Source organism: Psittacula echo (genome assembly GCF_963264785.1).
Source record: "Psittacula echo genome assembly, chromosome: Z".
Classification (NCBI taxonomy): Eukaryota; Metazoa; Chordata; class Aves; order Psittaciformes; family Psittacidae; genus Psittacula; species Psittacula echo.
In genome coordinates, this window is record NC_137742.1 from 70,437,677 (window position 1) to 70,450,671 (window position 12,995).

Consider the following 12,995-nt stretch of genomic DNA (forward strand, 5'->3'; position numbering starts at 1 on the left):
TATCTTTGCCCACACTCTTGATGGTGAAAAAAATAGCACAGAAATATTTATTTCATTCTTCTGAATGTCTTACTAAGATCACTAATATTTGGATATAGCACAGATTCAAGAAACAACAGCTGCCTTGAATGAAAACAGTGAATTTTGGTGCTTAAAGCTGAACGCTAAAGTCATTTATCACACACATAGTTGTATTAACATTAGACTTCAAAATAATAGAGAGAGAATACTTTTGGACACCAAGTTTGGTCTCCATACGGGGACTCGTCAGTGATCCAAGAGTGCGATTTTACACAGAGACCCGATTCCACACTGTTCATATCAATGCTAACAAACAAATCCCTTGCACTAAGCTCTACTCAAACCTCCCTACCAAAATGCTCATTAATACAATCCCTCTTGCTATGTGACCATAACAATCCCACCATTTAAACACTTTTTAGAGCTTAATAAGCTTTACTCTTTCTACAATTAATGCTTTTTTTTTGCCACAATAAATGCACAAAATTCATTCCATAGGAGTACATAAGGAGTCCTGCATTTCTTTAAGAAAAAGGTTTTAACTTCTATGATTGTCAAGGAAATCTGACACAAATGCATCCCAAGAGCAGATGAACGTAGTCCGCTACTACTTAACTTAAAAGCAGAAAAATTGAGTGACCTGATGATGTTTAGACCATCCAAGCTATGCAATATTAAACAGCATCAGTCTTACATTTCAAATGTCATTCCTAAGAGAAAGTAGTGAAATTATGGAAATAAAGACAGCTTTTTTTTTTGGTGGAAAATTCTAATACAAAAATGAGTCATCTTACAGGCAAGCCTCAAAGTAATACTTATTAAACAAAATCCTCTATTTTAACTGACTAGGAAGTCCAGTCTACATTTCTATGAAGATCTACTTGTCATGTATTTTACACAAAACTGTTCCAGCCACACTAAGTATATAATGTGCATTTATTTCTGCAGTGTCGGTATCAGAGAGACCCAAGCACCTTGTCTAGGTACAGGTAATTTAATTGCTCCTATTTTCTCATTCCGTATCCTGCCACGTCAAAATGCTTTCAGGTCGTAAAATCAAAATAAAATCAACCCTGACTTTGTGTAAAGGTTCACTTCTATAAGGAAAACTCTAGGTGAAAATTAATTAAAACTCCAGCGGGACCGGGTTAGGGCTCGGGTTGGGGTTAGGGCCCATAATGATTGATATATAATTGGCTTCTGTAAGCAAAGCCTCCCAGCTTCTGTGAATCTTTAAAAATATCACTGCCTCTCATTAAAAAAAACAAACAGGTACACAATATTGACTTCACACAGGCATGCTGCATCAGCTGGGGATTTTGACAAGTAAATCCCCCTTTGTAATTCCTGTTATATGATTAAATTTGTGGGGTTTTTCCTGTATAGAGGAGACTTTATTTCCAAGAGACTGAAATATGTTCTGGTAGCATTACTGAATCAAAACTGAGAATGATTTGCTGATATGTCATACTTCAAGAAGAATTTCTACTGATGTTATAAGAACTGTCATATTTTGAATAAGTTTGAAATTCTGTAACGTAAAGCAAATAATACATTAAAAAACACAAGTAATGCCTTAAGAAGAGTAAGAAGAAATAAATTTGCATAAAGGCATATAAGAATTAAAACACTGTTTAAAATGGACAATTTTTCCTAAGTTAGAGAAACAAGGAAATAAATTCTGGTCCTTAGAAGCATATGAGTCCACAAGTTTTTGTAATGCTGAACAATATCCATAGGGCTAAAAAGAACAGAAGTGCCTCTAATGTAACAGTTTCAATTCCCAGCCACACAGAAATCAACACAGATTACTTTCTCCTCTGTGCAGGTTTGCAATTTTCAATGGAATCTTTACAGTCTGAATTAAAAGTAGCCTAATAAGTACCAAGTAAAAAAATGGGTTTAAAAATAAATGTACATGCATAAATTAGTAATAACAAATTCTGGATTTCAAAACATTTACTTTTCAAAGTAAGATAAAAGATGTTGAATAACCTCATATTTCATAATTTTGTTTCCCAAAATTATCTTTCCCCTCCCCCGATTTCAGCATTGATGGAAAGATTTCCAAGGGCTTTCATATTTTCGTATAAAGGCTAAAGCCATTTGCTATAGTAAATTATGCATAGGTTACACTGCTTAGCTGAAATTACAAATTTCCTAACATTTAAAATATCCAGTACTATGTCAGAGACGTACATCAGCATATTGTATGATAAAGTGTCTCCGTTGTCCATCTGAAAACACAGAAAGGACATATTCACCAGGTTTCCCGTGGCTCTCTCGCACCAAGAAGTCTCCTTGCTGTTTTAACAGCTCCTGGGCTTCTATTCTTGGAATTGCGCCATGATACCAGTCTTGCTCAGCCAGCGGTTTCTCAGTCGTTGAAATTACATCAAAGAACTTTGGAAAAATATTGAAGAAAAATGTTACTCTGACAGCTTATTTTTAGTTTACTTTTACATGAAAAGCATGATAAACAATGATTTCTATTTCTGTATCTAAATTATGTATTTCTGTCAACAAGCAAAATCAAGGCTTTTACATTTACAAAAATGACATAGTGATCACCTTGTTTTTATCACCTAAAAAATTAACATATAAAAAGCAAAATATTACGGAAATATCCATAAAACCATTTAATATTTTTCAGTTGCCTTCCATTTTTCCAGCGTCATACTAACCAACTCTTTCTCACACATCTCAAGTGTTATTAATAACAATTCAAAATGAACCATTTCTTTTTAAAACCAGAAACTTCTCAAATATAAAAACATAAGAAATCGACTTATACAAAGCATTCGAACTAGATAAATTGTTTTCACCTATTTATTTACCAATTGCATCCTAAATCAGTTAATAGCTCTACAAGACATTTTTCCTAGCATTTACGCTGTAACACAGAATATGCACCTGGGAGTACTGGCTATAAATGGGAGTTAATGAGTTTTAACCACCAATTTAACGCATTAATTTTAATATGCTTACATTGTTTAAGAAAACACTGAGGAACACTTAGTATTTTGGTCAGTGAACACTTCAGATTTATTTGTTATGGCTAGACAGAGAAGCCCTTACGTAAGCTCTGTATCAGTCAAAATCATTAGTGCCAGCACTCATAGAAATTCTCACCACCAGAGTAGTAAAACTAAACAAAATAACTGCATTCTGTATCATGAGTTGAACAGGCAAGCGAATGCGTCCCGGGCAAGCCTGCTGAGCTGCATTTTAGATAACAGTAGGAAGACCCACACCTCAATTATGCACAAACAGATACAAACAAAGCACACAGTTCTGAATTAAACTCTCCTACTGCTCTGCCTGGATGAAAAACATCCCTTCTGAGTGGAGGGAAAGGCCCTCATATACTTCATCATGCTAGTACTGTCCTCTTTACTTATTCTGAGTCCCAATTCTCTCTCCCTATTTAACAATCCATTGAAATACCATTTTTTTTCTAACAATAAAATGAAGCAGTCCCCAGCTGCTGCCCTTATTCAAGAGAAAAATTGAACAAACAGCAGTGTATTATTTCTAACTCCAAAAAATGACACATTATTCCTGTACTTATGCTGTCAATGAAAAGAAAATAACAATGGGAAATACATTTTATTAAACTAATAGCGCAGTATTTCCACATATATTCTAAGCTCAGACTTTGTATACTTCATTATTTTCCACCTTTAAGCAAGCAAAACATTTTGTCAGGACATTTTTGCCCCCAGTGTAAAAGAGGGGCACAGACGTATATAAGAAAGAAAACCAATAGATTTAGGTTGATAAGTTATAAAAACATAGAATCATAGAAACATAGAATCATAGAATAGTTAGGGTTGGAAAGGACTTTAAGATCATCAAGTTCCAACCTCCCTGCCATGGGCAGGAACACCGCACACTAAACCATGTCACTCAAGGCCTCATCCAACCTGGCCTTGAACACCCACAGGGATGGAGCATTCACAACTTCCTTGGGCAACCTGTTCCAGTGCCTCACCACCGTCACAGTAAAGAACTAATTCCTTACATCTATCCTGAACTTCCTGTTTAAGTTTGAACCCATTAACCCTTGTCCTATCGCTACAGTCGCCAAGGAAGAGTCCCTCTCCAGCATCCTTGTAGGCCCCCTTCAGATACTGGAAGCCTGCTATGAGGTCTCCACGCAGCCTTCTCTTCTCCAGGCTGAACAGCCCAAACTTTCTCAGCCTGTCTTCATATGGGAGGTGCTCCAGTCCCATGATCATCCTCGTGACCCTGCTCTGGACTTGTTCCAACAGTTCCATGTCCTTTTTATGTTGAGGACACCAGAACTGCACACAATACTCCAACTGAGGTCTCACAAGAGCAGAGTATTGGGGCAGGATCACTTTCTTCAACCTGCTGGTCATGCTCCTTTTGATGCTGCCCAGGATACAGTTGGCTTTCTGGGCTGCGTGCGCACAATGAAGCTGGCTCATGTTAAGTTTCTCATCGACCAACACCCCCAAGTCCTTCTCCACAGGGCTGCTCTAAATCTCTTCTCTGCTCAACCTGTAGCTGTCCCTGGGATTGCTCTAACTCAAGTGTTGAGATAACTCCCTATGGAATATCCTACCTTTTGCCTCCATATACCTGGCTCATTCATACATGCTAATATACCATATGAAACCAACATTAATTGCACCTATTAGCCTATAAATAATAAAAAACTTATCATCAATAATAGATGTCTGTACTAAGCTCAAATGCTGCAGTGGCAAAAAAATATAGGCAGTGGGGCAGATACTAGTATTCATGATGCTATTCATTCTGACTCTTCATACAGTTTTTCCATAGTATTGCATTACAGGCACATGAAAGTTGCCCCTTTTCTTCTGTTTTCACTCCTCATTTCACTAAACTTATGTCTCTTGCTATTACAGAAAACTGGCTAGAATTTTGCCCACAAAAAGCACATGAATTCCTAACCTTGCTGTTTTCTCTTCAAACTATACTTTTCCCCTATATTACCTTTTACCTTCACAGTCTGACAGCACATAAATAATTTAAGTAACAGCCGAACTCCTGGCTGCTTTTGGAAGTGCAGTTTCTCTATGACTATGAAAAAACCCTGTTTTCTCTAATTACACATAAAAACCAACTTCTCCCACCAATTAAATATGGGATGGTGTTTTAGAATAGCACTGTATTTAAACCACGATATGGCTCTACTTCTGAAAGTTTCAATACACTTAAAACATATAATATGAAAACAGCTAGTTCACATCACACTTTTTCCTACTCTGCTTCAGGATCCTTTTTGGTCTTGATCTATTAAAAAAAAAATAATTCTTTTACATGTGTTAGAATTATTTTATATAACACCTTCAATAATCACTTTGCATACTTTGTTGATGGATAAAAAGTTTTAAGTACCAGCTTACACATTCAGCCATAAGCACAGTGATGTAACTGTCAGCAGGAAAAAGCCTAGCAGCTGACCACATCAGCAACTAAGTACTAATTCGCAAAGTAATTTTTAGCTGTATATGCATGGTTAGCTTTTCTAGCACATGACAAATTGCTAAATCAAAACACGGCAAAACTGAAAATTGATTAGTTTATATATTGTGACTCTGAAACTCATTTAAGTGTCAAGTAATCAAGAGTACAGTTGTTATTCAGATTTTACTTTCTGCCTCAAATGACCCAATTCAGATCTTACTTCTCCCAAACATATTCCAAGCAATCCTACCCACCACATATATACACACAGGTTTACACCAGCTTCCATGGAATTAGCAGTGATACAGATTGGAATGAATATCAAAACGTAAGTTCTTTAAAATGACACTGAAAGCCAATGAAGATTTTGCCATAGACTTCCCTGACTTAATCTGACATGTTTTATCTTGACTCTTTTCTTGTAATTTTTTTCTCTTCCAATTTTTCTCTGAAGCAGTTTTGGGTAGTATTTTTAAATATTTAAAAAAAAAAAAAAATAATTTTAAACAAATTGTACAACACATGCAAATAGACAAACTTGTAGGCCTACACAAAGAACAAAGACCACAGCAATATATATTTTAATGTGTTTTAAATATGAAATGTTGCACGTTTACGTCAACTAGAAGTTTTATAAAGCAAAGATTAGGATACTGTGGAGATTTTACGTATCGCCAAGGACATTTCAATATTTTAGAATACGGTTGCATATGTCATGCAACTTTTACACTTTTCATAGGAAGAGTCTTCCTGTACTGATTTTGTTTTATCATATTTATTAGTCCATTCCTTTATCCCATATACAATTTTCCCATGCATACAAATACACAAATATATACATACATGTTTGTATGCATATATGCAACTGTAACTTCTTCCACACATTCTGAAGTGTTTAGCCTAAATAAAGTTTACTGGGTCCTTTACTTCACTTCAGGGAAAAAAAAAAAATCTGTCACCTCCCTAAAGAGGTGCTCCAGTATTGTAATCAATTTTGCAAGCTTCTTGAAAACAGAGTCAATACAAAAGCAAACAAAACAAGAAAGTTTCTCCATCCATCAGGGAATCTGAACAAAAGCCAACTAGAAGTAAGAGATACTCAACAAACATCTTTAGTGGGGATTGAAGAAAGATGTATAATGTTGAATTACTTAAATAGTAAAAGCTATTCAGGAAGTAGAAGTAGTAGTAGTAGTAATAACATGCTTATATACCAGTGCCTTTATAACAAATATGGGGAATATAATTATTGCAACAATTTAACACATGCATGACCTGCTACAAGCTATGACAATACGCTGCATTTCCAGTAAATCAGACTCCCTGGGAAGGGTGCTCCTGAAAGTATATCACCAGTCTTAGAGCTGTAAAAAACATGTAATTCTCTTTTTTTTTTTTCTTAAATGCAGTAAGTTGTTCTCACATACTAATATGCCACAGTATTATAATGTCTGCTGATCAATCAGAACACTGTTTTTATAACATTATTTTAATGCAATTTTTGTTCCTATAGGTGGAAATTCATGATGTTTCAGGGGAAAAAAAAAATCCCACTTAAACTGTAAAAATAACACAGCGTACTACAACAAGCACATTATTGATGCTACTTACCGAGGATGATCCCAGCATGGATTTTGGAGACCTTATAATTCCAGCTATGGAATGACGTATAGTATCAAATCTTGAGACTTTGTCTTTCTTGTCCTAGGAGAAAAAACAGTATCTCCAGTGAAACCTAGCAAATCGGTATGATCACTGAATTACTGGAGAAGTGCAAACTTCAGTGGGATAAAGCTAACTCATTTACAAATTCTATAATTTCTTAAATATTTTGTGTAATTATTTTAAGTATCACTATTGCTAACTATAAAGAGAAGTGAAATTCTTTGGTATCCTAAAAGTACAGGACATAATTCTCAGTTCACTCTCTCCTGAAATATCTATTATTTTAAAAGGACACTGATTTTAAAAACACTGAATAAAAGAAAGCCCTCATAGTAAAACAAAAATACATACGTACATTATCCTTGCTTAATATATGCTTGGGGCTTTTTCCTTTCATTAACATGTTCTTCTCTAACAATAGACTACTTGGAAATACTAGTATCAATCAGTGCAAGTTATAGGATCCATCTGCTTTCTGGCATTACTGTAAATCATAGGTGCAGGCACCATCTGGATTTTAAACTCTGTAAGTAGAGGGATTTAACTGGAACACTGAAACAGCCCTTAAGCACCTCTAGTTCAGCACAGGTCAATGTAAATTCTATGGTGCTCATAACTTGACTTAGCCCAAAGATTGCATATGTCTTAACCTCTGATTTACCATCAGCTCTCCAAGTTAGTATCAAAAAATCTTTCAAAAAATTCAAAAATGTATTTTTTTTAACACTGACAAACTGAGTTTATTGTTTGCAAATCACAGTCAGAAACAGGAAAGATATTTTAATGAGTATCTGCAAAGTAATTAAACCTGAAGCAGAGAGATCACACATGAACAACCTCATTCTAATTAGCTATAAGTTATCTATAAGCAACTGATAATGGAGACAGGCTACAACTGTTTGCGAGTGTTACAAACAAAAGCTGCTTCCAGGTTTTGGCCACCCCTGACTGAAGAAATAGAAAATCTGATAATATATTAAACGTAGCTTCAGTTTATTCTAGGACTTCAGAATAAGCAACAAAATCTGTTTATTCTGTACACAGAATATACCAGTGCTTGAAAATGACTCAGACACAATTTACTTAACAGGATACAGGTTAAACATGGTCTTAGTAATAGAAATTTATTTATTTGGCAGTAGAATTCTGCAATGTGCTTTAATTTGTATGCTGTGCAAAACAGTACAAAACCCAGTCAAATAGTCAAAACAGTAATAGGGATTTTATTATTCCCTGAAATATTCCTTAACTATGTGTCCATTTACCCATCAATAACCTTTTTATTCCTTTTATCAGACTCAAGTAATATTGTATGTCAATTAATTTTCTTAGAATAAAAATCTCTGTGCTAGGACCTGTTTTTTATTTTTGCAATATTGATGAATTAAACAAAAAATCTTAATTAATGATTGAGGGTGACAGAGACTAATTTTGCTTGCAAGCTGGGCGTCGAATGACCCACTCATTTCACACATCTCTTCAGAAGTGAGCCATGATATTTAACTGCACTTAAATGTATTCTTCTTATAGATCAGAAAAAAATTGACAAAAAGATGCACGAATTCCATTTACACTTCCCCTAAACAAACTCAGAAGTCTTCTTTCTATTTTACGCTAGCAGTACATTTATCTAATGACAACACCAAACTACAAGTACGGTTTTACATTCACCAAATTCTTCTTACTGAAAAATGTTTTTTAACAACAAGGAGGTTTATTGACTCTTAAGTACCAGAAAGCCTCATGGACTCAGACACCAGAGGACTTTGACAAGCAGCACCAAATGCTACACAGAGGCTAATAGTCACATTAAACAGAATGAGCATTAAAATGCAGATTAAAGGACTTTGTTCAAAATGTGGTGCATGTCCTGTTCAAACTACAATACATTCATGAACACTGTTCAGTATTTTCACAGCACTTTCTCTCTGCCATACTGAAATTACTCTGTATCTTACAGCAATGAAGACTTGCAATTTGTCGGCACAGCAGGAATTATCAAACGTGACACACACAACTGTAGCTTGTACTGAGTTTATTTATTCTATTTAAGAATTTTTAGGGCAACCTGGATAAAACTGAAGAGCAGCAACAGTGTTTTTTTAAAAGAATTTTTTCTTTATTTTCACCATTCCTCAGCTGCAGACCACCTTAGAAGGACCCATTTCATCTTGCAGGAAACCAGTTTTCACTGAGAACAGTACATTCACCAGTCTGAAGAGGGGTTTTTTTATGCATATTATTTATATTTTTTTCCTAAACTTGTATAAGAATGCAACCCAGAACAGCCCACCTACTTTTTTTTTATATGTATATATTTATGTGTGTGTACGATCTTACTAGTTAAGTCAGAGCATTATTTTAAGTCTGCTTTCCAAAATAAAACAAAATGCTCATCAGAGCTATTGTTTAGTGATCTCCATCCTAGCCACATCAAATTTTGAATCTCTCAGCCAAGGCCCTCACAATTTAGCAAAGGGTTTAGTAGATGAAAGGATTATCTCAGAGTATCAGGTTATTTAAAACTTCTGAAGGAAGTTAACAGAGGGCAAAGACTCTCCATGTCCTCAGGAAGAAAAGTTCATTGTAATTACACATAATACTCACTCCAACAAACATCAGATATCAGACCAACCAGAACAACCTTGCTGGCTATGTAGTCACTACATACACTTCAGACAAACTCATACGACATGTTACTATCTTGACTAACAAACCTGAGGAGGACATGGGAAAGTAATTGGGAGCTCTCCATGAGGGATGCTGCATTATGGAGTAGCATGGTTCCTAGCATACACGATCCAGCTACTAAAGCATATTAGTTGATTCAGTTTCATTTTGGTTTAAATGAATGACTTTCAGAGATGTTAGCAAAATCAGACTATGATTTGTCACTTTATTTTTTACTATACCAATTTCATTAAAAAGAAAACTAATCTGTGGGCCATAAGATTTTATGCAATGACTGAATTATTGTAGCATAAATTGTAGTTTATCATTAAGAAGCTAGATATATCTAAAAATATACACTGTCATTAGAAAACACTTATAATCTATTTCTTTAACTGTGTTTAAGTGTACTTGTGGCATGAGAGCACACCATACAAGGAATTACGAAAAAGTCATTGACTGATAGTTCTCTTTTAGGACTAGCTGGATTTCTAATCACTCTCCAGAATGAATTTAAATGAATCTCCATCACGTTTGGGACTGGCACCTAGAGCAAGTAATTAATTTTCTATACATTGGATAATTACACCTATCAAAACCGCTGAAAAGCCAATTACTTACCCTGGACTGATGGAAGACTGAATGCAAAGAACCATTTTATGGGTGGAAATTATCATCATTATCCTGTTTGATAATAATGCAAAGCACTACTGCTTTTATTTCCAAATAATATAGAAAGGATTTCTTAAGAAAAATAACTTTTATTGAGAAACTTGTTGACAGCAACTACTTGTAACCATCAGATTAAAGTGCTCTGTCATATTTTACAAGAAATCAATTTTGGATGCAGCACTGTTGTTATAATTGTGCCACAAAACAAGGAATGCTGAACTCCTGTTTCCAGCTGTATACATTTCAGTCGGACTTTTGTTCCAGTTCTCTTTTTCCTTCTTAACAGTCAAAACAATTACCTCAGCTCTTTTCAAGAAATGTCACAGCAGAAGCCAACCACTTGGGCACTCTTAATTTTACTTTCCATTTTTCAATTTTGACAAGATGGAGAAAGGAAAAATAAAAACCCCAAAAGAAGCACAGGATTCAGGGCAGCTGTAAAATGCAAGGGAAGCACTCCCTGCTTTGGTTGAGGATTTTCTTAAGTGCATTTTCTATACGAAACACAGAAAAAGCCAAGCTTCTCTCTTTCATATATTCACTTTGGGGGATTTTGTGCAACATGAGTTCCTGTCCATTTTAATGGATTTTTCCCTAAAATTTATTTTCTATGGCCAGTACGGCAACTGTTAGGGTCTTGAGGACAAAAATTTCCTTTTTAGCAGACATACAGTTCTGTCACTGGGCAGTATCACCACAGAACTTGGAGTGCATGAAAAATAACACAACATACCCAGAACTGTGACACAATCAAAATGACAGGCCTTAAGAATCACATTCACAATGGTATTTTGAATGAACCTAAGCAAGACAAAGCAATAGTGCAAAAGATTTTGCTTAAATTGAGCTGTATAACATAAAAGTCCCAAAGAGCTTTTTAGCTGTATAAATCCAGAAAAATGGCTGTATCTTAGATGTTATTATAAAATATATATATATACACATATATACATACTCTTTTTAGAAAAGCGAGGAAGAAGAAGCTGAAGAGGGATCTAAGAAAGAAAAAAGAGCTAATGCCCCCAAGCGACAGGCTAATAGTAACATATCTCTACTGATCAAAACGTGGAAGATTAGAAGTAAGAGGTACAATGGACAATGCAGCATACATTTAATACTGGTAAAAACACTAGCCAGACATATAGGTCATATGAATAGGCAAATACTTTAATATTATTCCATTCAAAGAAAAACCGCCTAATAAGTCAGATACAAAGCATGTAGTTGAAACAAAGAAGTTGAATGTGAGCTTGCAAATGGAATCAGAGAAGCTTCATAGGAAATTTAGAGGAAATATGATGAGAACCCTCCAACTGAAAGAGGAACTTAATTCTCAAGAAAAGGAAATTTCATTAGAAGATCATTATCAGCGACATCTAAAAGGTGAGCATGATAGCACTGTTTCTGAGATTCGGCTTGGGATCTGGTCCTTAGAGATTTCGATGAAAATTCTTTTAGCACAATACAAGAGCTCTAATAAAACCAGAAGGGAGGGGCTCCTGGTAGTTATTGAAAATGATATGTTCAAGTGAACATACAGATAAAAAAGACATACCAGGCAGTATCTGCCAGAGCAATTAAGATGTTCTCTTTTTCATAAAGTGAATGCTTCAATTTTCCTGATGAAAAAGGTACAGAACAACATTCATCTTAAGGCTTCAAATTCACGTAATGGGAAGAACAAGGAAAATTTTTGCTTTTAAAAGGCTATAAATGTCTGGCATGAGAATGGAGTTTAGTGATTTATAATCAAGAATTCTTCAAAGAAGCCTTAGAGAAAATAATTTTCTGAAAATGGATCTCTGCATTAGTCACTTCAGCAGTGGGTATTAGAAGTTATTTAGGAGACACCCCAAAACTATGTAACAAACACTGTAACAGCAACTCTAGCCTGCCTATTGATGACTGGATGAAGCCTGTAACCACAAAATCTTTGTGTCCCTGTTTTATAAGTATTAGCACATACTCGGGGAGATGTAAATGCCGACGTATATTAAAACCTGAACAGTAGATGCTTGATGTCCCTAAAGTCCGTGATTTTATTTCTGAAGTAAGACTAATCTCATACCTAAAAAGCTTTTTTTTAATTTTTCCTCTGGGTACCCCAGAAAAACCACAGGTAGAAAACCAGATAAAGAATCACACTACCTTTACCAAACAAAACAGGATATTTTAAACTATTAACATGGCACTCACAAATGGAATGAGTTGCTGGCTGAATATCAGCTGATTATCTGAGCTGAACAGATCATTATTCTCAGAGCACATATAATAAATATGTGTTTTCTTAGTTTGCTATTATAGATATCTAGAACTGAAAGCAGCACTGCGCAGAGCCATGAAGACAGAACATAGAGTTACTAAAAATTAAAACATTCAAAGATAATTAAAAATATCTCCAGTACACAGTGAAACCAATTAAACAGCACAGCTATTCAAAAATAATTTTTTGATAAGGTAACACTTTTTGTTTTAAACACAAGCAATACCTTCCAAAGCAGCAGAAA

At 35.0% G+C, this 12,995-nt stretch overlaps 1 protein-coding gene across 3 annotated transcripts in view; it reads right to left on the reverse strand.

The window, feature by feature from the left end:
- FER (FER tyrosine kinase) overlaps nt 1-12,995 on the reverse strand; it is a 166,161-nt gene that overhangs the window by 85,895 nt on the left and 67,271 nt on the right. The window contains exons 11-12 of one of the 3 annotated variants that reach the window (XR_013958641.1): nt 7,093-7,185; nt 2,286-2,424 (exon numbers count right to left, since the gene is read on the reverse strand). The exons of 1 other annotated variant lie outside the window; for it this stretch is intronic. Coding sequence is in view for 1 of the 2 variants with exons in the window: in XM_080636602.1 (XP_080492728.1) it covers nt 2,221-2,424; nt 7,093-7,185 (297 nt within the window). In the remaining variant the exon portion in view is untranslated. Of the gene's footprint in view, nt 1-2,220; nt 2,425-7,092; nt 7,186-12,995 lie in introns of all 3 variants that reach the window. One more of the 3 variants, XM_080636602.1, reaches the window with a different exon arrangement.